The following is a 24,548-nucleotide window of genomic DNA, read 5'->3' on the forward strand; positions in this document are numbered from 1 at the left end:
ATTGCCTACAGCTCGTTTGCCTACATGCACTTTTGCGCACAAATAAAAATTTTAGAAACGGAGTTACATTTGTCTACATGTATTATTAACTACAAATATTATTGCCTATAGATCGTTTTCCTACGCGGGCACTTTTGCACAATTAAGTAAGAAAAATAATTTGCATTTTGAAAGCAGAAATTTGTGTTTTAAAGCAGAGAATTTGTTTTAAAATAAAGAACTTGTGTTTCTAAAGCAGAAAATTTGTGTTTTAAAACAGAATTTATGTTTTTAAAGTAGAGAATAGTACATGTAGACAATCGAGCTGTATTAGGCAATAATACATGTAGACAATCGAGCTGTAGGCAATCGATCTGTAGGTAATACATATAAACAAATGTGATATTTCGTCTCTGAAAATTTTGTGTGCGTAAAAGTGCTTGTAGGCAATAATACATGTAGGCAATAGTACATGTAGGCAAAAGTAATTCCGTTTCTAAAATTTTTATTTGTGCGCAAAAGCGCATGTAGGCAATCGAGCTGTAGGCAATAATACATGTAGGCAATCGAACTGTAGGCAAAAGTGATGTAGGCAAAAGGTACTGTAGGCAATCGATTTGTAGGCAAAAACATTTGTAGGATCCCCCCATAAATTATATCGTTCAATATGTGCGTAATGACAAAGTTACGTTAAGTTCAGTCTGACAAAACTGTTTTCGCCTTTACTTATTAAAGCAAAAAGTAGAAAACAAATAGATCCCTGTGGCGCAAGATGTTGACATCAAGTATTAACATAAAAATCACGCGATGTCCTATTACAAAAACTCGTGTGCAAAATTAATGTCCCCTCGTGAAAAAAATAGCTGTTTGCCACGCGACGATAACCCTGGGTCACTCTTTATAACGATAACTATTGATATCATGCATTCGGCCGAGATCTTTCACCACACGTGAGCGAACTCGTGCGACGAGATATAATAATTTATAATAATCGCAACGATTGAGCTTTGCCCTGAAATCCAATAGATTAGTCTACACGTGTCTACAATTTTCAATCAAGTTTCCTGTTTTTTTATTGGGGGGGGGGGAACTTGTTTTTATTAGAAATTAAGATGAGTTAGAGAATCTATCGTTGAAGATAGACGATTAAATAGAGATTACGATCTTTAGAGAAATTTAATACTATAAGTATTAAATTGGTTAACTATTTATTTTGTGTATCAAAAGCACAGTTGTTACTTACAGTAGTAAATTTTTCTAAAGGGAGTTGTAAAATAATTTGTCCTATGAACAATAAATTCAAATTTTTTCTCATTATTTTTCTATGTTTGCAGTACCCGATTTTAAAGTCTTTCTTGGCGGGTTCGTTCTCCGGGACATTCTCCACGATCCTTTTCCAACCGCTGGATTTGGTGAAGACCAGACTTCAGAGCAGAATTAATGCCCCTGTCGGGTAAGATTAAAGTTTATTGCTCTGTAAACAAAATCGACACTTTTATTTTAAATATATAATCAGAATTTGTCCTCTCTCTTCTCTCTCTCTCTCTTTTTGCTCAAAATTCTTAATTTAAATAATTAAAAAGACTTAATTTAAATAATTTCATGTCTCTTGATATTTAATTTCTTAAAATTTTCCATCTTAAAAATTACATCTTTTACTTAATTTAAATTAGATTTTTTGCAACTAATTTTATTAATTCAAAATTTAATTCCTTTTTATTTTTACAAGAATTTAAATTTAAAACTTGTTACCTTAAGCTTCTATTTTTTAAATAATTACTAACTTTTCGAATTCCTTAATAGATCACCAAAAAATGGAATGCTGGGCACGGTGGCACACATTGTTCAGAAGGAGAATATCTTCGGACTCTGGAAAGGCATGACACCGGTAAGATATCGTTCTGAAGATTAATATGAATTGAATGTTATTCACACTGATAACAACATAATGGATGTCAATTGTAGTCGATAACTAGAGTAATTCCTGGTGTGGGTTTGTACTTTTCATCACTACACTGGCTGAAACACACTTTCAATCTTGAAGAACCTCTGACGGCTCTGCAAGCTATTTCTTTGGGCATTACCGCAAGGTCCATGTCCGGCGCCTTGCTAATTCCTATCACCGTCGTGAAGACTCGATTTGAGGTACGTTCAGAAAATATTAGGTGTTAAACTTAATTCCTGCCGTTTTTTGTCTTCAAAATTGATTTGTTTCGAAGGGAAATACCTTAATCAAAGTATTATTAATAAAGTATTATTAATTAGTAATAAAGTAGAAAATGGAAGAAATTACTTTGATTAAAGTATTCATTCATCTTCCCTTCGAAACAAATCAATTTTGGAGACGAAAAACGGCAGGAATTAAGTTTAACACCTAATAATAATAATAATAATAGAATGTAGAGAGCATGAAAGAACATGATGGCATTTTTAAATCGCAAAGGAAAGAAATGCTGAAAAAATGATAGAAAAAGAAATAAAAATTCTAAAGATCAGAAAAGTTTTTTCCTAAACGTTATTAATATACATATATTTTTGTAATAGCATGACAATATCTAAAAATATTTTATATGTTTTGACTATATGAGGATTCGATGATTACATTTTTTATTTTTTCAAAACGAAATTTGAGCCGATTATAAATATAATTCTGTATTCTACAGAGTGGCGTTTACAAGTACAACAGTATCAGCGAAGCTCTTACATTAATCTACAAGCAAGAGGGAGTAAGAGGTTTATCAAGTGGTTTGGTTCCTACTCTTCTACGAGATGCACCTTACAGTGGTTTATATCTCATGTTTTATACCCAATTAAAAAACGCGGCTGCCACTACAGGTATTCCTCAAAACAATATATTAAAAAATATTTTACATAAAAATTATGAAGTTATTTATGACTTTGTTAGTATAACTTTTCGATATCCCTGTAATTTTAAATTTAAAAAATCAGATGATATTAAGCATGCATATCGATATTTCGTTGAACAATAATAAATTCTTCTGTTTGCAGGAGTGACAAACAATTCGTCGACACCGGTACACTTTAGCTGCGGAATCCTGGCTGGAATTTTAGCATCCATAGTGACGCAACCGCCGGATGTTGTCAAGACGAAGATGCAGTTGTACCCGAATGAATTCCATGGTATCTGTCACGCAACATTATTCATTTACAAAAAGTATGGCATTTTAGGATATTTCAAGGGTATTATTCCTAGAATGCTGAGGCGGACTTTAATGACCACTATGGCTTGGACCGTGTATGAACGGGTAAATCGATCTATTGTAAAATAAAAATTTCGCTACGATCACACGAAAAAATAGTCAATTTCCAAATTTTGCAGAAATTATTACTACTGTTATTAAATATTAAAATTTCATATAAGAATTATATATTTATTTAGCAAATATATTTTACATAAAAAATTATAATTGTGAAACTAATTAAATTAATAATGTATATTTTATTGTATTATCTAGGTTACGAGGCAAATTGGTTTGAAGTAAATACGCTGTTGTTATACGAACTATTTTATATCAGAAGATTGTGATGTACAGTATTAACATAGACTGTTTATGTATTATTAAGTTCACATATTTATTTGTAATATATAATAAATTATATATTTTTATAAGCTTATGTGATTATGTGTTTATATATATTATTATCTTTCTCATACAGATTTTTCGCTTTGTACTTCATTTGTTTATCCTTTATTCATCTAATTAATTCCATACTTAACAAATACGATGAAAAACTAATATAAAGATTAAATAATTACATTTATTTTATATATATATATATGTATATCGAAATAAATATAATTATTTAATCTTTGCATTAGTTTTTCATCGTATTTGTTAAGTATGGAATTAATACACTAAAGTGTATATTAAAAAATAAATAAAAAGTAGAGCAAACAAAGAGATATGTGGGGCATTGTTTTATTAATTCTAAATAACAATTTACAAGTATTATTATTATAACAGCAAATACAAATTGTACAATTTACCTTGCTGATCATTCTGTTTATGTATGGATGGTCTAAAATAATTGCTTTGAACACGATTTATATCGATTTTGGTATATCTGTGATCTCAACGCAAATATTTTCTTCACCTGTCCTCCCTTCTCTCACTTTTTTTTTTATTGTTAAGATTATGCAAAATCTTTACCTTAACAATATGTTAAACGCTGTCTTGGACAAGTTCTGGAAGTCGCTCTTGGTTCTTCTCTTCTTCCTGAAAGTAGACAATCCAAATTTTAGCAAAAATGTCATCGGTACCGAAATACAATATAATAGCCAAACATTGCTTAATGATAATCTTGGTAGCAAAATCCTGTCTCACTGTCGACTGTGTGTTTGTTTAACAAGCGCACGAGGTCCTCATTAGTTATCAATTAAATCTCTCCGATTAGAAATACCAAAAAAATACGCAGATAATTAATTTCTATTGTCTGTGGAGGGAGGGAAGATTGGCGACTTTCGTCATTCACGAAATATCTAAATAATTGAATATCAATGCTCTCTTAAGTCTAATATTTTAAATAGATATTATATCTTTTATAAATATCAGGTATACATTTCTCTCTTATAATTACCTATATTTCTTTTCCTATTAGCTCTGCTAAGAGTAGCATTTTTGTTTAAATATATTCTATTTCTTGATAAAAGCGGTAGAATACTAATGGCGGTCTTGCACGAATGTACACGATCCTGAATACCAGCGATTTGAGGATCCATGTCTAAAACTTTATATCTCGAAGATCGTTAAACCTTAGCTAGCCAAGGATCTCAAAAGAACAAAGAGCTAATTCTCCTGGCAGAAGGACATGTGTTGATATTATCATTCCGGCATAAATACCTCGTCAATTGAGCGTGGCAGAAGCTAGAGGTTCGTATAGTCACAGTCACACGTTTGCAGGGCGCACTCGCAGTTGTGCACTCGTGCACAACATTTGCAGTCGTGGACGAAGCTCTATGAAGCGGGCACTGAGAGCTGTGTCCCCCTCCACACTAAATCTCTTTCTCTCTTTCTCTCTCTTTCTCTCTCTCGTTAATGACGCGCAAACAAGATTGCGGCATTAACGAATCTACGGAGATAACCTTGTGCCCGAGAAACAAAAAGGATCAAGTCCAAAATTATCAGCTTTTACCGGGATTTGACTTTATATTATCGTAATAAGAAGTACGATAATCTTTTTTACAAAATACATGGAAAAGTAAGATAAATTCTCGAAGAGTAAGCCTCGAAATCAATTATCTAAAAACAAAACGCGACAAGACTACTTAGAATAAAGAGAAAAACGCTGTATTTTTTTTTATAGAAACAATTCGTTTTATTTTTAAGTAAACACTGTGAATCTGTTATATTGGACGAGTTTCAACCTGATTGCATTTATTCACATTCAATAGATTCATCTTGAAAGCGCATATCCACAATTCCATAGACCTTCGCGGGCTTTTCCTGGAAAAAAACGAAATCTTGGACTTGTGCTTTTGTGCTACTTGGGTACAGAGTTAATAACTGATAAAAGCAAGCATAGGTATACCTCCTCCCAGCTTGCTTCATAAATAAATCAAAAATGCTCGGAATGATATTAGAGGTATGTACAAAAAATTAAACTTTCACACATAAAGTGAGTAAAAATTTTCCATTTTTACTTAAATTATAAATTTAAATGTTATAAAAATTTACTTCCTAAAAATTATGATAGTAATTTCCAGAACAGTACAATTTTATATTGTTAAAGTTTTTTTTATTATAAAATGCTTTAAATGCTCAAAAAAATTAATTTAGAAAAAATTTGAAGAAAAATTAAATCCATAAATGTATTTTCAATTTTTTTTTAAATCATTACAATTGTCTTATTAAAACATAAAAAAAACTCGGCCATGAAAACAAATTTAAATTTAATTTTCTCGATCTTAGTTCTACAAAAGCATATCACAGTACCAATACGCCAAAACATTTTGTCTTTTTATACATAATATATTTACAATACTATATAACAATAAGTTTACCTATTACATTTTGTACATTTTATCATTGATCTCCCAGCTCTATATACGTGATTGCGTCATTAACAAATTTTGATGTTAAGGAAAACGAAAGAACATAATTTGTTCCTCGAATTATATAATACGGCGCGTTCATTTTTCATGAAAGCACGACTATTCTGGAAGATTAGACAGAGAGAGGCGGAGAGAAACAGAGTGTATTTCAGAGAGAGTGAGATGAACTTGCTGTGTGACTTACGCGGCGCTTCAAACATCACAGATTATATTATCATGTATATGTATTATGTGCATCGGAATGGCAACTCACCTGGATCAAGAGAGTACCTGTACAGTAATTGAGACGAATATGGTTATATTGTTTGGTGCATACCTGGCTTACTTCTCACTCACTAACCAATCAAGAGAAGTTACTTGTGACTTCGACTTCGCGAGCGGTGACGGCGACGGTTATGATGGCTGGAACTACGATGATCACGACTCCCTGAAATCATTGTTATTGTCATTGCATTGTTTTAAAAAACACAATGTCTAATATATAGATTATAATTGTGATTAACGTTGTCACTCACCTTTATCTCGACCGTGACGTCGATGGCTATCTTCATCTCGATGATGTTTATCTCGCGATCTACTTCTACTTCTATGCCTAGAATTTCTGTAATAAGCAACATCCCCGTTACATTGGCTCATTCGATTCTTGAACATCATATTTCTGCTAGAATGTAAAAATACAACAGAAAAGATCCTTTAGAAATTAAATTAGAAACAATTTTTATCAAATGTATAAAAATTTTAATCGATATTTATCTTAATATTCTAACACTATTCTAGACTGAATAGTGTAGAATAAATTTTTTAAAGGCCACAATATGTAGAAATTTCTACCTATGACCGCCCGAATCATGGCGGCTCTTGTCATCATCCATTCGCCTGCGACGCTTGTCCCTTTCTCTGTCGCGATCTCTATCTCTGTCCCCGTCTCTCCGCCGTCGGTCGAGCTCTTCGTTCGCTCGTGCTCTTTGCTTCCGTTCCTCTTCTCTTTTTTGTTCTTTCTCATCGCGTGCCTTCTCACGCTTGTTCTGTAGATACAATTTTAATTTAGTTTTCGGCTTCGAAGATATATTTAAGATTCTTGTCCAATCAACACTATAATTCTATTCAAATATAACTTGTAAGGATTGTTGGCAATTCTTCAGAATAGCTACCTCACCTTCGATTTCGATAAAATTAAACTCATTTGACGCGTTTTAGTGTAAAATGAAAAAATCTGGCAGAAAAAAGTCCAGAAATGCCCTACGAAGCGAGATATTGAGCGTTAAAGTTGACAACTATTAAGGTTAGGAAATCTCATGTGGAGTGTATACAGTAGTGTTTATTGATTCGGAACGGTTACGTCGCCCCAAACAAAAAAATTAACATATCCTATCCACTTAGGGCTTAACTGCATAGAAGTTGCAGCCTAGACAGTAAAAAGATCGCTCTAAAAACTGTTCTCACACCCCTATCTTCATGGGATCTTCATTAGAAATATTCCAAGTGGACACTATCTACACTGCAACTTCTAGGCGATTAGGCCCCAAGCGCGGGTAGGATATGTTAATTTTCTTTTGTTCGGGGCGACTACGTCGCCTCGAACCAATAAACACTAGTCTATACACCCTATCGTTTATATGACAGACTAATGATCGTGTTATGTAGTAACACTTTAGTCAACTTTAACACTCAATATCTTGCTTCGCAGAGCAGTCCTGGACTTTTTTCTGCCAGATTCTTTCATTTTATACAAAAACGCGTCAAATAAGCCTAATTTCATCGAAATCACAGGTGACTTAACCTCAATAGTTGTCAACTTTAACGCTCAGTATCTTGCTTCGTAAGACAGTCCCAAACTTTTTTCTGCCAAATTCTTTCATTTTATGCAAAAACGCGTTGAATAAGCCTAATTTCATCGAAATCGGAGGTGATGTAGCTATTCTGGAGAATAACAGAATTTTTATTATATTTCCTTGCTTCTGATGCCACATTCCAAGACAGCAGTGGTGAGTGAACAGAAACTTTAATGTTGAAAAAATATCAAAATATCTCTACCATAATCTCTTGAAGAGCGCTCTTTAGCCTGGCATAGCCCACATGTTGTTTCCCCATTAAATGATCATCAATCCGCTGCTGAGCATCACCCACGATAAGAAATGCACCACATACATCGCATACCTCCATTTGTTTCTCCTGTGCGGCTGCTAGCTCAGCAGTCTGCAAATTAACAGAATTAGTATAAGAATTCAAGTAGCAAATAATAAATTATTTACAATTACTCTTATCATTATTACATATAAAGCTACATAAAAATTAATTATAGATTATAGTTATAACTTGTAAATTCAAACAATTGTTTCATACTCACTTGGTTGTAATGACTGTTATCATTGGATTTCCTCAGAGTTTCGCGCTCTTCTTTCAACTGGTCGCAAAGACGCATTAGGCCCTGTGCCTGCTCCACATTACCTTGAATTCCACTTTGCTCAGCTTCTTCAACTAACTTATTTATTTTCTCTGTTAGTAAAGCAATCTGTTCTTCATTTCTCTGAGTTTGGGCTGGAGTTAACGTTGGCTACACGCAAGAATTATTAAATTACAACTCTGCACTTTTACAATCTGATCTCCTAGTGAAACTTACTGCTTCTGTTCTCCCAATCAATGCCAATCGCTGCTTTCCCTTTATGATTTTTCTCTCCACTTCGTTTAACATACTCTGACAATACCTGATAAACTCATCCTCGTATTGCTGTTTACGATACGAATGTGGCGCCTTTTCAAACAATTCTCTGGCCTCGTCGTCATGTACCTTGGGGCATGCACCTAAGTCCGCTCTTGTGTTAACGAATAAATCATGAGGACAAAATTTTACCAGATACAGCTTACAAAACTGAAACACAAGACCATTCCATAGAATTAACATATTTAAATAAATATAAATTAATGTAAAATAATTAAGTTTAAAATAAAATTTGATTAAAATTATGGGCACTTTTCAGCAAGGATACAATCGGACACTGTGTAACACAGTGAATTGTTTCATCCTTGTTTAACATAGGCAAACAACAAGAGGCCTGTTTTTTTTTTATTAAACTTTTGCACTAGTTTCTCTCCTTCTTTTTTTCTCCTGGAGAGAAAAGGAAGAAGGATGAACTGGTGCAAAAGTTCAGCCAAAAAGAACAGATCTAAGGACGTGATGTTTCACTATGTTACACTGTGTCTGACTGTGTCCTTGCTGGAAAGCACTCATAATCTATCCTTAACACTTAATATTTTTTTTAAATAAACTATAAATATAGTTTATTATAAATATATTTATTTGTAAACTATAAATAATCTGAAAAATTTTGGTATTCATTTCTTTATTACATTTTTTATTTCTTCATATTCTACATCTTTTCACTCCAAAAAATATGTCTAAATATATCTTAATAGTTAACTAATAAATTTCTTAGAAAAAAATAGACTATAATTTTGAAAGAAAAATAAGACAAATTTATTAAAATAAAAATAAACAATCAGTTCAAGGCTAATGAGAGTCAAAGCAGATAAAAGTACAAATTTATTAGTTCTAACAATAATTAATAAACTTTTCCGTTATTCTTCTCGATGATTTAGCTCCAAAAAAGTAATGAATTTATGACTTTTGTCAGATCTTTTGTAAATATTTACTTTTAAATTCAGGCTTTGTAGTCATATAGATTTTGTTTTGACTGAATTTTCTAATTACAAATAAGATGAAATCTTATCAGATATACGATATTTCCAAGCTTTACAGGAGAATTTAAAAGACAATGAAATTTAGAAAAAGTTAAAGGAGCAGTTAAATTAAGGCTCTGTACAATGAAAGAAATATTAAGAACAGAAAGAATATTAGAGAAATAATAAATAGGAATAACGATTAAATACTATAATTTGTTATTCTTTTATTTCTCTAATATTTTTTTTATTGTATGCAAAGCCTAATTTTATAAAATTTTACGATAATGTCAGAGTATATCAATTCAACTTTCTTTAAATATTCAATCATACAAATTTTCGTGATTTGCATTTTAGAATCTTGAGATTTTTCGCGGATGTCAAATAAAGACAAATGCCATTGTCAAAAGAGAGGATTGACGAGAGAAAAGATAAGAATGATCGAAAATGGGAATTTTGCGGAATACCTGACAAAGGCTTCTCGAAAACGCCCAACATCAACGCAGACTCACCTCGGGATCTTCCCAGTTGAGCTCCTTGGGCTTTTCATTGGGCAAGACATTCCTGTTCCTACCCATAAGCTCATCGAGCAGCGCGGCAGCCGCAGCGGCGGCCATTTTATTTTGATCACACTACGGCAATCGTTACTGATTGCTACGTCAATCCGCACATAGGATTCGCACGTTGAAAAGCTTGCAACTGCTGAAGATTCGCCGCGGGATGAAAAGGATTTTCTCTTAATGGCGATGCGCGGCAGTACAAAGTAACAATTTCGATAATTCTCAATGAAATTCAATCACGAGACACAACACAACAGCAACGTGTTACGACGTCGACAATTGCGAAGCGAAACTGCACATGATTGCGCGTTCCGCCACTAGGTGGCGAATAACAGCGTTTTTCATAAAGACACATTTCTAAGGCCGGTATTCATAGTCAGATCTTATATTTAAGACCGTCTTAAGTACAGTCTTAAGATGTCATGAACCAATCAGAGGGCCGCATTAGCGACTTAAGACATTACTTAAGATGGTCTTAAAATAAGAATCGACTATGAATACCGGCCTAAGACCGGAATCAGAGGGTGTGTTCCGATATACACTGCCAGTACTGGAAAATTGTTCCGCTATTACTAAGGGTGCCGTCACACGCGGCGTAACTTGCGTAAGCGTAACTTGCGCCGACCAATCATATCATTTCACTTGAACATCAGTTTGCCCGGATCCTCATACGGGCAACAGCGCTTTGACACAGAGCTCTGATTGGTGAAAAATGGGTGATGAGGGTAAATTTTACCCCCACAACCGGCTTTTCATCAATTAGCGCTCTGTGTTAAAGCGCTGTTGCCCGTATGAGGATCCGGGCTTTTTGTCTAGTCACTTTATGCTTTTTACGCTATTTTGTTGTTACGCCGAAACATGATAGAACCACTATGCGTCGAATCTAATTTCTGGCTCATTTTAGCTTATTCTGTCTGAAAAAATGCACAAGGGTTTCGATTTTGCAACAGTACAATTATAGAAGTCGTACGCCCCTTTGCATCGTGTGAAAAGTCGAAACCCATGTGGAACAGTACAATTATAGACCCCAATTTGCCTCTGTGACAGATTTCCTAACCTCAATAGTCATCAATTTTAACGCTTAAGGGCTATCGCACATGAAATGCATAACAGAGCATAAGCATAACATAAGGCCGCTAAACCAATGAGCATCTTATGTAAATCAATATGGCGACATTATGCTAGATGCTCATTGGTCCAGCAGTCTTATGTTATGCTTATGCTCTGTTATGCATTTCATGTGTGAAGCCCTTAAGAGCTCAGACACAAGCTTTTGCTTAACGCATAACGCATAGTGCATAAGCGAATCAACTAATCAGAAACTTTCCTTTCCTCTCATTCCATGGAAAAGAAGAATTTTGATTAGTTGATTCTCTTATGCACTATGCATTTATGCGTTATGCAAGAGTCTGTCCTGCGGCCATTAAGCTGCTTGGAATCAACCAATCAAAATTCTTCTTTTCCATGGAATGGGAGGAAAGGAAAGATTCTGATTAGTTGATTTGCTTATGCACTATGCATTATGCGTTATGCAAGAGTGTGTGCTACGGCCTTTAATATCTCAGCTCACAAGGCAGAACGACGTTTTTTTTGCCAGAATCTTTCGTTTCATGCAAAAACGCGTCGTATAAACTTAGGAATGGTCTCACAAAATTTTCCGATTTTAATAATTTATTCGATCATCCGCTCATATATACGCGATGGAAAGGTACCGGTTCCCCATGAGGCGTACTTTTCGAGATGCGTAGGTTAGGGCCTGCGCACAATAGAGGAACAGGAATTAGATATTAAGATTTCAACATATCAGAAACTGATTACTTCAGAATACACGATTTCTGATAGGTTGAAATCTTAATATCTAATTCTTGTTCCTCTATTGTGCGCAGGCCCTTAGGCCGCAATCAGACTATGCATTGAAGATTGTGAGATTGAAGATGAAAAATTGAAATTTCACCAATGAGGACAAAGAAATTCTGGCTCCTCTTGTTCTAATTGGTCAAACCTCAATCTTTCGATCTTCAATCTCATTCTTCAATGCGTAGTCTGATTCCGGCCTTACGAAAACCAATCGTAAATTCCGCATTTCTGTAATCTTTCGCGAAATACGCTCAATGTGAATGCGGTCATTTCAGAATGACGTATTCTAGTAAATAAAAAATAACGTATTCTAGTAAATTACTAGAATACGCAGGTTACGCCGCATGTGACGGCACCCTCAAGGCCCGTCTACAATACACGGAGTAAGAAGTAAGAGTAAGGTCCGTTTCCACCAACGCAGATCAACTTTAATCTCGGTTCAACTTACTCTTTGTCTTTTTCTAGTTCTAAAGATTAGAAAAAGACAAAGAGTAAGTTGAACCGAGATTAAAGTTAATCTATATTGGTGGAAATGGGCATAAGAAATTGACCAATCACAGTCGAATGTGAGAAGAATAATCGACTGTGATTGGTCAATTTCTTACTCTTACTTCTTACTCCGTGTATTGTAGACGGGCCTTTATGCTTCTAAAATAGCTGCCATTTTAATTTTCGCTGCGGTGCGGCACGGACGGGAACGGAGCAGAAAGTGAGGAGGAATATGCTCAGAGGTTTCCAAGATGGCGAAGAAAACGCAGGCAGAGAAAACTGCACAGAACGACGAGACCGCCAAGGGCAACGACGATCCAATGAACGACGATGAAGAGCCCAACTTCAGCGATCCGGAAGGCTTTGTCGACGACATCACTGATGAGGGCAAGTATCCACTTGCTTCTCTTCTTTATTTTTCTTTCCCAACCCCGTTACAGCGCTAAGACACGTTGCACTCGTTCGAGCCTCGCCGTAATCTGTGCATATGTGTGAGTGCGCGCGAGCACGCATTCCACGTGTTATTTCATCTCCAAAAATTATTTTCCTCGCCGGTTTTGAACACTAATAATTTGAGGTACTTCTGTAGAATGACTTGATAGGAAAACGGCGTTGCGAACTGTCGTACAAACTATCTTGCAAATGGTTCCTCCTTATGGCAATTTCGGTTTTTTTTTCCATACTTTTCGAATCAACTGCACACGATGTGATGCTTCGTACACAATGAAAGCTCGCGACATGTGCTGTTGACTCCATTTGGGCGTCAATACTTTACTGTGGCTTGGATTTTAGGCGCCACATGCCATTACATTAAGTCTAATCGCGTTACTTGAAATTTTGAAAAATGTTTGCACTTAAAAGGAGAAAAATATATATTCAAACGTTGAAGGGAGAGAAAGCGAAGATGCTGAGTGCAAAGAGTGCTCCAAGCAGCGAACAGACCTAATGGTGTCTGCTTGAAACACACGTTCGGGGAGCATGTATAGTAATGTACATTAGTAGAAATTAACATTACACTTCCAAGAGCTGACGGTTGTCTATTGGAATTACTTAATTATGAATCTTTGTAAAAAAAGTTGAACATCAATTTTTTTATGAATCTATAGATTATAGATTTTAATTTCAGCTCCAGAAGGTTGAAATTAATTTATAGATTTTCTTAAGCCCGATCTACAATTGCGTAAACGTAGTTGTAAATGGTTGTGAAATGTTGTAACGCGAAGTTTTAACTTGCTACTCCCAGTTATGAGGCATGATTCTTTATCTTTCACGATTACAATTGCTTAAAACATAAGAGTGAGTGCTGTCACGTGTCTACATCGTTATCATCCTTTTTGTCTCGACGTATGGAAATGAGTGCAAAGTGTCCTTTTCATCTTTTTGCGTTTATTTTATGATATTATTATACGACGAGTTTATTATAGTACGAGTATGGAACATAGAGAAAGTGTTATGAGCAATGTTCAATTTAAAGATGAAAGTTTGTTGAATCTTTTTACTCAATTGTAGATTAATATGTTGTATAACATTTACTGCTACTACTACTTCCATAACCTTACGTCTACATTTACGCAATTGTAGATCGGACTTTATATTGTTATGAGAATGAATGGTTCATATAATAATGAATATACGTTTGTATTGTAAACTTACAGAATTGCTCGGTGATATCTGGAAACAGAAACCTTCTGAAACGGATGGAGTGGAATCCGTGATTGTTGTGGATAATGTACCTCGGGTGGAGCCTGACAAATTGGAGAAGCTTCAATCCGTTATCAATAAAGTCCTGGGAAAGTTCGGCACAATAGTCAATCAGTACTATCCAATGAATGAGACCGATGGCAAGACTAAAGGGTTAGTCTAAATTTTAAAAAAATCAAAACTATTTTTGTAAAAAAATATCTTTCAGAATAATTATTGACTCTTTTTGAAATATTTTCTTTCTTTTTGACAGATACATTTTTCTGGAATACAATAATCATTTGAACGCGCTCACTGCAGTCAAGTCCACCAATAATTATAAAATCGACAAATCACATACATTCAAAGTCAATCTTTTCACGGATTTCAAAAAGTTTGAAGATATTCCTGAAAATTGGGAACCGCCGAAGGCTCAGCCTTTCAAGGCTGCTAGTGACTTGCACTATCATCTGCTAGAGCCAGACGCTTATGACCAGTTTTGTGTTCTTTGCGGTAATGGAGCAGGTGTGTCAGTGCAAATTTGGCAAAATTCTGCGCCAGAGCCCACTTTACTCGAAGAACGTAACGTAAGTAGTTTTACTTGAAAGATTTTGCAGAAATTTCGGCTACAATCTACTTGATGCTACAAATGCTTCGAAACATTTATAACACTAAATGCTGTACTCTATCTATTATTCACATAATTTGTTATGTAGCAAAATTAATTAACTTTGTTATTACAAAACTGCTACAATCTCAAAACCACTTTTCTCTGATTTCAGCGCTGGACAGAGACATATGTGAAATGGTCACCACTAGGTACATATTTGGCCACGTTCCATAAACTGGGAGTCGCGCTGTGGGGTGGTCCTCAGTTCACCCAGCAAGCCAGATTCAGTCAGCGAGGAGTCGAGTGTATCGACTTTTCACCCTGTGAACGTTACCTAGTCACCTATACTCCGCGCACTGATCTTGGACAAGATCAAAAGCGCCTAGTGATTTGGGATATCTTGTCAGGCCAGGAAAAACGATCATTCTTCCCTGATGGATCTTCCGTCTGGCCAATCTTCCGTTGGTCGCATGATGATAAATATCTAGCGCGCATGGGAGAGGACATTCTTAGTGTTTATGAGACTCCAGTAAGTATTTTTCAGTTACAATTTTATTCTCCTCAATTTATGATATTTAACTTTAATTATTCTAACAATAATATAGAGTGAGAAATTGCCTATATGAGCCATTACAAGATGTTTTTCGTGAAAAAAATAATATATTTTCCAATGAAAATTACAGACGTTTGGACAACTACTTTAATTATTCTTTTGTTATTTTAAGTTTGTATCCAAACAACTCACATCCCAATTTTGAACTTTGTGTTATCTAGGTAACTTGATAATCGCTATAGTTTAATCTTTTAGTCGTTTGGTCTGCTGGACAAGAAAAGCATTAAGATCCCGGGAATCAGAGATTTTAGTTGGTCTCCAACGGATAACGTTCTTGCTTACTGGGTACCAGAAGATAAAGACGTTCCTGCGAGAGTAACTTTGCTCGAAATTCCTAAGTGAGTCTTGAAATCTAAAATGACATTCAAATTGTTGACATAAAAAAATTTTTTTTATTAAAAAATTTTTAATTTGTAGTCGCAATGAAATAAGAAATAAGAATTTGTTCAACGTGGCAGACTGCAAGATCTTCTGGCAAAAATCTGGTGACTACCTGTGCGTGAAAGTTGACCGTTTTGCTAAACGCAAGGAGAAGACAGAGCAAAAATACACAGTAAGTCGATTAATGCTTATCTTTCGCTCAGAGCATAACATTTAATTATTATTATATACATACATACAGGCAGGGTTGGTAGGAAAAATCCAGTGGGTGGAAAAAGCCAGGGTAAATTACGGATTTTACCGGTCCGGAGTTTATCCACTGGAATAATGAACTGATAAAAACTATAAAACTGCTGCTTTAAAATATAAGAACATGAAGGTTATTCGGTATCGATGCATCTCTCTTCTTTTACTCATTTATTTCACTCTTCCTGTCTGATTCACTTTTACTTGAATTATCATTATCGTTCTTTTCAAACTTACTACACTTTTGAAGATGTTTCAATCGTGGAGCTTTTCCATTAACTAATATTCCACAAGCAATACATTTCTGCTTAATAATGTTGTCAACTGTACAAGATTCAAAGTAAGCCCATACAGGGCCCTTATGTCTTCTTCTTAATGTATTTTTACTCAAAATAATCAAATCTATTTATTTGATTATTTTTAATAGAAAAGTCTAGGTTTTTTGCCAGTTTTTTTCCGGAAAATATCGGTTTTTACCACTGGCATGGACTTTATCCAAATAATGTGGACTTTTGCCAACCCTGCATACAGGGTGTCCCGACCTTTTTTGCCAATCACTTTTGTGTAGATAGAGCGGACTAAACTGAGTCGAAAAGTCCTCTACCATTTTGTAATTTTCGCAATAGTTAATAAGATATTGATTACTAAAAATTGCAAAATATTGGTCTTGAATAATTTTTTACTCAAATACTATCAACTTTACAGAAAAGCTGCAAGAGACAAAAATTATTTATTTTTTTCTCATAAAGTTCTGAGAACTTTTTTAGAATTTTTTCAGAATTTTTTAATGTTGGTTACCGTATTTTCTCATGTTGGTAAAAATAAGAAAATGCATTATTAAAAAGTTGATAAAAAATTCTGAAAAAATAGTATTTGAGTAAAAAATTATTCAAGACCAATATTTTGCAATTTTCAGTAATTAATATCTTGTTAACTATTGCGAAAATTGCAAAATGGTAAAGGATTTTTCGATTCAGTTTAGTCCGCTCTATCTACACAAAAGTGATTGGCAAAAAAGATAGGGACACCCTGTATATATATAACAATTATACAGGGTGTCCAGCGAAACTTTTTTAATTCTCCACAGGAAGGTAGATGGGATCGAAATAAACATAAAAGTCCTTTACCGTTTAACGATATCCGTAATGATAATCGAGATATTAAAGTTTGTAATTGCACTAATGAGAGCGCGCCGATAGAAAGAATAGAAACGGCTGCAGCCGCTCGAGGTATAGCCCGGCTCAGTTTGTCAAATGTTGTCAAACGATGGATGCTCCGGCAGGGGAGGCAAGAGGGGAAGCGCGCCGTTGCTTAGGGCTCGCCGCTCACACGTCTCATTGCATCGCACCAAAGGACTCGCGCGATGGCCGCTACACACATTCGCGATTACATTACATACGTATGTAATAATAACACTGCAAAAATAGGACAAATACAAACCATAATAAACTTTGATGAATAAAAATGTCGAAAGAGAGAAAGCGATGAAACCTATGGAAATCTAATTAATTTCTATCGTAATCTGTCGCTTCTCTAAATCGAAAGGAAAAAATTTTAAGGAAAAAGTATCCGAAAGAAAGACGTGTATCCCATCTACCTTCCTGTGGAGAATTGGAAAAGTCTCGCTGGACACCCTGTACACTAACAATTTTTTAAAATTATATACAATTTTTTAGTACTTTTGGCAAGTTTTGAATTTATTTTCGAAAACAAGAGCGTTTTTTCAATAATCATTATTAAAATATAATTACTATATAAAGATTATTCGCATTTCACATTACAGGGTATGTCATATAATTTCGAAATTTTCCACATGAGAGAGAAACAAATTCCCGTTGACAGTGTGGAGATAAAGGAGCCGATTCATGCTTTCGCGTGGGAGCCGGTTGGTAGCAAATTTGCCATCATTCACGGGGAGATACCCAGCGTGAATGTTAGTTTCTACGAAGTGCGATACGGCCATCAACCTGCCCTTCTCAGTAAGCAACTACACCATGGAAACTGCTTTTAATTTTTTTACATGATGCAATTAATAGCTTACAAGTTCTTGCTTCATTGATTCAAATTTAATGTTTGCAAATTGCTCCTTTTTCAACAGAAAGATTGGAAAAGAAGGCTTGCAATCACCTATTCTGGTCACCGTCGGGTCAATTTATCGTCCTTGCTGGTCTAACGACGATGGCTGGTGCTTTGGAGTTCATCGATACGAACGATTTCACCATTATGAACTCTACTGATCATTATCAAACTTCAGACGTAGAATGGGACCCGACTGGCAGGTACGTTCAAAACAACTAATGAAACAGCCGCGTAATATGAGAAGCTAAGCGTAGAAGTACAGCAAAAAGTTAACTTTCTCTCTTCTTGATTAATTTTTTTAGATATGTCGTCACGGCAGTGTCTAGCTGGAAGACCAGCGTTGATAATGGTTACTGGATATGGACGTTCCAAGGCCGTATTCTGAAGAGAGTCAACCTGACCGCATTCAACCAACTATTGTGGCGGCCGCGACCTCCGACTCTGCTCACTGCGGAGCAGATTAAGGAGATAAAGAAGAACTTGAAGAAATACTCGGCGCAGTTTGAGAGCAAAGATCGCATGCGATTGACGCGTGCTTCAAAGGTGCATTTAATAAGATATATTAAATATCTATCCCCATATCAGATTAGATATTGAAATTAATTAATCAAAAGAAAGAATACCAATGTCGTATTTAATAAAATGCTTTGCTTTGATTGATTAAATTCAATCTATTCTCTAGTCTGATACACATATAAAAAATAGTTTTCTAATAATATTTTTTAAATATTCCAATATATTATAAGTTCTAATTTTTACATACTTGGTGTGTTATAAAATAATATAAGAGGACGTTAATTTTCTTCTAAAATTCTCATAGGTCTGACAAGTAGTTTAACTTTAACGAATGATTAATTTTCTAGGAATTAATTGAGAAACGTTGCTTGCTGATGAAGGCATTCGAAGAATATCGTACGAAACGTATCGATGAATGGAATAATCAAAAGAAGCGTCGTCTCGAGTTACGTTGCAGTGAGTATATTAAATATATTAAATTATCTATACTGAAGATGTATGTACATGTTAAGTATATACTTTAATAATTATGAACGCGTGGAAAATTATTGCATTAATAATAAGCATTATTAATAATACTGAAAATAACCAATATTTCTGACATGACTTGAGAGATTAATCGTCGTCACGTGCACTTTCAGATATTGATACTGATGAGTTGGACTCAGATTCGAAGAACGTGGAGGAAGAAGTTGTTGAATTTTTCGTAAAAGAGGAAACGTTCGTAATCGACGACAAGTAAACTTCTCTTCCTTGGACAATTGTTAATCATCGCGCTGATTGCCGGTCTTGGAAATCTCTAAGTGTGAAATAGCGGTCTGTTCCTCGCAAAGTGTCGCGATACTTGTTGCAGCGATCAAATATCGCTGCAGATAATCTTAATCCGTGAATCATGAGTGGCAATAGACAATCAATCGTGTACTACTGTTATTGCTACTACTATTATTACTATCGCTACTGTCATTATTATTTCGCCCGAATTAAAACAATTTTCACGTTTTCGACGCTGCACAAGAAGCGTCGGCATCGTAGCAATATTAAATTTTATCACATACCCTACAGGATAGTTCACAAAAAAATCGCGTCACTGATTTCACAACTTTTGCCGGCAAATTTACAGAATAAAATACTAATTTATTACTTTACGAAATGAAGTTTAATTTCTGGAATTTGCAGAATTTATAAAAGATGCAAAGATCCCCTAAAATTCAGAATCCTAACATTAGATCCAACCTTCTCTATATCTCGTAACCGAATATTTTATTATTCTCTGTATAAAAAAATCATGATTTATAAATGAAATCTTTATAAAAAATTGTTTTATGGAACGACAAATCCTATACAATAAAAAAGTCTGATAAAAATTCGTGTGGACATTTTCATCGTTCAGTTAATTAAATATTAATACGGAATTCTGTACTTATTAATAATATGTTACAGTTAGAGGTAAATAAGTTTAGAATACAGGATTTGTCCTAAAGGCTATGACATACAAAAAACGTAAAGCAGTAAGAGTAAGCAATAAGCGAATCGGCCAAATCACAATAGAAATGTAAGGCAATAATATAAGTAAATCCAAAATGTTGATTTTTTTACTGCCTACTATTGCTGCTTAACTTATATTACTGCTTAAGTTTTTTGTGTCGTTGCCTTAAATGTTAATGCGGAATCCTGTACTTATTGTACAATATGTTATAACTAAAATTAAATAAGTTTAGCATATAGGATTTGTTTTTTTACAAAGGCATTTCGCTTCAAAAATAGTAGCGAAAGAAAAATACAACCGCGCATACCCAGGCCGGTGGTATTCTATCTTGTTGCGAGAAAGTCTTTCTCGTAACAGGTTTAGCATAGGAGAACAACCGTGCCTGTTCTTCATGTAACGCATCTTGCAATTTTTCATTTCTTGTCATTATAGCTATCTGCGTCTCGAGATCCTTATTCACCGATCTGTAACCTAAATCAGTCATATTTCATACAATTTAATCATATTAAAATTAAATAACAAAAATTACAAGAAAAAAATATGACAGGAAGATTAAACTTAAGAAATGAAATGTAATTTTAGTTAAAAATTCTCAAGAGAGATCATTTATTGCAATCACATTAAGATTAAAATTCAAGGTAAGAACTTATTTTTTTTACCGAAGTTTGGCGAGCCTATAAGAGTTAACGAGGGCTTTTGCTGATCTGGCAAAGTATACCAAAGACCTTTGGCATGATACGTCCATCCCGATTTAACAAATTCCCATAATTTTATCCTCCTTTGCTGATTCATTCTCTCACATAAATTATAAAAGGATTCCTCTATTCTGGTATACGCTGCTGGTATCCCTCCGGCAATTCCTTTGGCATCTTGAAGATAATTGAAATAAAATAATAATTATTAACTACTGTAATTCTGTTTATCCAGATTTTTAAGAGAAGAAAAATAAATTATAATCATGTTCAAAATACAAACGGTTTTATATGATTCTCTTTAACGTAAAGAAAAATTAAAAAATTTAGTTCTTAAAGAATTTATGTTATAACTGTTTAATATATAATGGAAACATACTAAGGAAACCATTGGCAGTTGGATGTGCTGTCAAAAAATGACATGTTGCTCGACAATTTCCAAGCACAGCTTGAGTATATTCAGAAGTCAAATTGAAATAACCCGTTGCTAATTTGAGTGTGGCTCCTGCTGGAGCAGTTTGCAAAAGCTTCAATGTTACTTCACTATCATGATAAATATTCAGCTGGCCCATTTGGACTAATGGGAATATCCATGTGTCTGCATCTGCAATATTTAAAGATTGAATAATAATCTAATTTGTGAAAATTAATTCTCGAATAACAATATTCTTTTTAATATTCTTGCTCTGAATAAAATTATATAGAATAATTGTGCATGTATACCTTTATTGAGATCAGCATTCTTTTCTATTTCATTATATAAAAATATTTGTATCTTGGACGCTGCTTCTTGAGTAAAGCCTTTTCCGAATCCTTTGTAAGGATGACAATTTGCAGCAGAATTTAAACTCGTATTGCCATCCGGTTGTAATAAAAAACTAAACTCCATTACTTTCTCGACCAATTTATTATAAAAGTTGCAAAGCTCTTTGCAATCTTCTATAATAAAGTATCGATCCTGTCGATTTGTGAAGTAATCATTGCTGAGATTCGCCCTAATAAAATCATTTTTATAATTATATTTTATAAATATATACTATATATTTCATATTTAAGCTATTCGAATAACTTTGTTATTAAATATTTTAAATGTTGAATGTTCAAAACTTGTTTTCTTTTTCTTTCGTATCTGCTGTTTTAATTTTGATATAAATTCTTATTTTTTCTTTCTCAATTAATTAATATCAATGACAGTCATAACTCTAGCCTACCCGCTAATGATCAAGTCATTATCGATGATATACAGCTTCATATGTTGCAAACCGATGAGCTCATTAAAGCGATCTGGGATTGCTGCTTTCATCATACCACGTAGTTTTGGTGTATGATAGAGGAAAACCTTGCAACAATCTCCATATTTACCTTTAAGTAGTGGTTCCAACATCTCCCGAGAATTCTGCTTACCTCGGGAAGCTCTCATATAATCTAGTAGGATCCGTACTTGGATATTGCCGCCATTCATGCTAATTGCTTGCTCTATGACATTCATCTATAATAAAGAAACATAAAAAGACTTTCCCAAATTTGTTTTCCCAAAATATCGATTTTGAAAACTAAAAAATTGATTACATTTTATTCCTCAATCTTAATTTTCTCATCTATTTCTTGTAACTTTTATAATTAATTACTGTTGACCTTTTATATAAAATGATTAAAATAAAAGTAATAATTCGCTTGTGTCAGGCAAAGAATGTAATCAAAGCAAAAATATACATTTTTATTTATTAAACTTTGTAAAAACAAACGTTCACCTTGATAACAGTCTATTACCAAGCAATTATATCATTTAAATCTCTGTGTTCACTGTGCTATGTTGGTTTATACTGACATCCCTGAATTTGATGTAAGTTTAATTTAAAATAAATTTATAACTATTAATTTTAAAACCCTTTACTTTTATGTTCACTCCGATTTCCTTCGTTTTACATTTTAACATCACTAATAACTGATTTATATTTTAAATAATAGACAACAATTTATACGAAAATTTTACACTATTGACTATGGAATTCATTTCAACTCGGATTGACATTCAACAATCAATTAGTTGGAGAAGGAAAAAAATACCTATCATAATTTCTTATACCGAGTGCAGGGATTCAACACACATCATTAAGTTGGACTAATATGTAAAACTTCAAAAGTTATCATAGTTAACTCAATTATGTTAAAATAATCTGCGTCTCCATATATTTTATGTATCGCTGTTTAAATTAATCATGTCGAGATAGTCTTTGCAGTTATGATTATTTAGAGAATTATATACATACTGAAGAAGGATCTGTGGTTTCATAATGTATGTGAGTTTTGAATAAATGCATAGTTTATCAATTCAATTTTATATCTTCTGTTAGCTTGTTTATTGATTGAATTTTTGTAAATAAAATAATTATTTTGCCAGATTTTTGTTATGTTACATTCGTTTCTATTATTATACTTACCAGTTCAGTTTCCAAGATACCAGTACCCAAGTACAAGGAGGCAAATGTGATTCTCTTCTTAGCATGTCTACATTTTTCTAACAAAGTACTATAGAATGTTTGTGGCTTGTGAATTATAGTGACCTATTGGAAAAAAACATTCTTATTGAAATAAAATGTCCACAACTGAGTTGCATGCATAATTATTTTACCTTTGAGCCATTCACTGGAAAAGCGGGAGCCACAGTGCGTAGCCAAGATAGCAAATTAATTTCTTCTTGTGTAGAAATATCCAAGTCTCTCAATTTTTCGTCATCCAACATTGCTATTTCCACTTTGTGTCTGATAAAGATCAAATCTATACACGTCTTTACTTCAGCTGCAGTGCCTAGCAATTTCGGTTCGTGAAACCTAAAAACATATGGATAAATAAATAAATTATCAAGAGATACAGTAAAATAACATAAAATACGCAACAGATAAAGTTTGTTCTTTGTACCTAAACTTCTTTCCTCTTCGTATTAAAGAAAAAGAATAGAAACAATGAATAATAAAGAAGTTCAACTAAAAAGAACAGGCATTATTAATATGTAATTATCATATTGTAAAATTAAATGAAACATAATTTTGAAAATGACATATAATATATTGAATATTACAAAATAATATTAAAATTATTAAAAATTAAGAAATTAATTTACTAAACGTTATACGTTCACATAAACGTCAAAGAAACTCTAAAAGAGAAATGATTTTCTGCTAACATTAATTTATTACAATTAATATCTCATTATTATTATTATCTACATTATTTTGCATATATAGTAGCAATAGTAGCATACATTTTTTACGTAAAATATCAATTCTTTTTTATACAATGAATCAAACGTCAAAAAGATTTGAAGGTTATGCTTCGTTAACCTAAGAATTTACGCGAGATATAATGTGACACGTAAAAAGCAATAGTGAAATAAATCGCACGTACCGTCTAAAGATTCGCAGAGCCGAGCTGTGCATGAAGAGATGTTATTTTAGACAATACAAAAAAAACCGATCGTTCACGTTCACAAAACTTTGACTTTTTAAGCCGGTTCTACATTAGTTACAAGCTGATCGCAAGTTTGTTGCGACAGCCAATCTGAAGCTTGTATTTTGAAATCAATGCTTCATATTGGCTGGGGGGAAAAAA

General features: G+C 33.8%; 4 protein-coding genes across 8 annotated transcripts in view; 2 read left to right on the plus strand and 2 right to left on the minus strand.

Annotated features, from left to right (window-relative positions):
* The window catches only part of LOC108763632 (solute carrier family 25 member 38), a 4,908-nt gene extending 1,388 nt beyond the window's left edge, over positions 1-3,520 (plus strand). For both annotated transcript variants that reach the window (XM_018511429.1, XM_018511430.1), the window contains 6 exons: positions 1,314-1,432; positions 1,783-1,867; positions 1,945-2,124; positions 2,643-2,814; positions 2,989-3,245; positions 3,456-3,520. In XM_018511429.1, coding sequence (XP_018366931.1) covers positions 1,314-1,432; positions 1,783-1,867; positions 1,945-2,124; positions 2,643-2,814; positions 2,989-3,245; positions 3,456-3,482 — 840 coding nt within the window. In that variant the 3' untranslated portion in view covers positions 3,483-3,520. The remainder of the gene's footprint in view (positions 1-1,313; positions 1,433-1,782; positions 1,868-1,944; positions 2,125-2,642; positions 2,815-2,988; positions 3,246-3,455) is intronic.
* A 2,351-nt stretch (positions 3,521-5,871) lies between these two features.
* Positions 5,872-10,566, minus strand: LOC108763631 (luc7-like protein 3). 4 transcript variants are annotated; one of them, XM_018511425.1, is made up of 8 exons: positions 10,243-10,566; positions 8,673-8,921; positions 8,400-8,606; positions 8,087-8,248; positions 6,884-7,077; positions 6,568-6,713; positions 6,393-6,479; positions 5,872-6,322 (listed from the first exon to the last, which is right to left on the minus strand). In XM_018511425.1, the coding sequence occupies exons 1-7, from the start codon at positions 10,345-10,347 to the stop codon at positions 6,406-6,408; spliced, it is 1,137 nt and encodes a 378-aa protein (XP_018366927.1). In that variant the 5' UTR covers positions 10,348-10,566; the 3' UTR covers positions 5,872-6,322; positions 6,393-6,405. The 4 variants fall into 4 exon arrangements, with proteins under 4 accessions (XP_018366927.1, XP_018366929.1, XP_018366928.1 ...); XM_018511427.1 differs by lacking the exon at positions 5,872-6,322 and having other exon boundaries at positions 6,369-6,479; positions 6,568-6,653; XM_018511426.1 differs by lacking the exon at positions 5,872-6,322 and having other exon boundaries at positions 6,369-6,479; positions 6,568-6,710.
* Positions 10,567-12,812: 2,246 nt separating this feature from the next.
* eIF3b (eukaryotic translation initiation factor 3 subunit B) lies at positions 12,813-20,017 on the plus strand. The gene is made up of 11 exons (XM_018511433.1): positions 12,813-13,023; positions 14,292-14,490; positions 14,591-14,903; positions 15,099-15,455; positions 15,735-15,877; positions 15,957-16,092; positions 17,950-18,145; positions 18,265-18,445; positions 18,548-18,788; positions 19,109-19,217; positions 19,403-20,017. The coding sequence occupies exons 1-11, from the start codon at positions 12,888-12,890 to the stop codon at positions 19,501-19,503; spliced, it is 2,112 nt and encodes a 703-aa protein (XP_018366935.1). The 5' UTR covers positions 12,813-12,887; the 3' UTR covers positions 19,504-20,017.
* Positions 20,018-20,091: 74 nt separating this feature from the next.
* Positions 20,092-24,438, minus strand: PGS1 (Phosphatidylglycerophosphate synthase 1). Its single transcript, XM_018511434.1, has 8 exons — positions 24,345-24,438; positions 23,572-23,770; positions 23,381-23,503; positions 22,151-22,428; positions 21,663-21,934; positions 21,319-21,543; positions 20,907-21,116; positions 20,092-20,718 (listed from the first exon to the last, which is right to left on the minus strand). Exons 1-8 carry the CDS (start codon positions 24,374-24,376, stop codon positions 20,516-20,518), a joined length of 1,542 nt encoding a protein of 513 aa, XP_018366936.1. The 5' UTR covers positions 24,377-24,438; the 3' UTR covers positions 20,092-20,515.
* Positions 24,439-24,548: the final 110 nt, after the last annotated feature.

This window comes from Trachymyrmex cornetzi, unplaced genomic scaffold, assembly GCF_001594075.2.
Source record: "Trachymyrmex cornetzi isolate Tcor2-1 unplaced genomic scaffold, Tcor1.1 scaffold371, whole genome shotgun sequence".
In the NCBI taxonomy this organism is placed as follows: domain Eukaryota; kingdom Metazoa; phylum Arthropoda; class Insecta; order Hymenoptera; family Formicidae; genus Trachymyrmex; species Trachymyrmex cornetzi.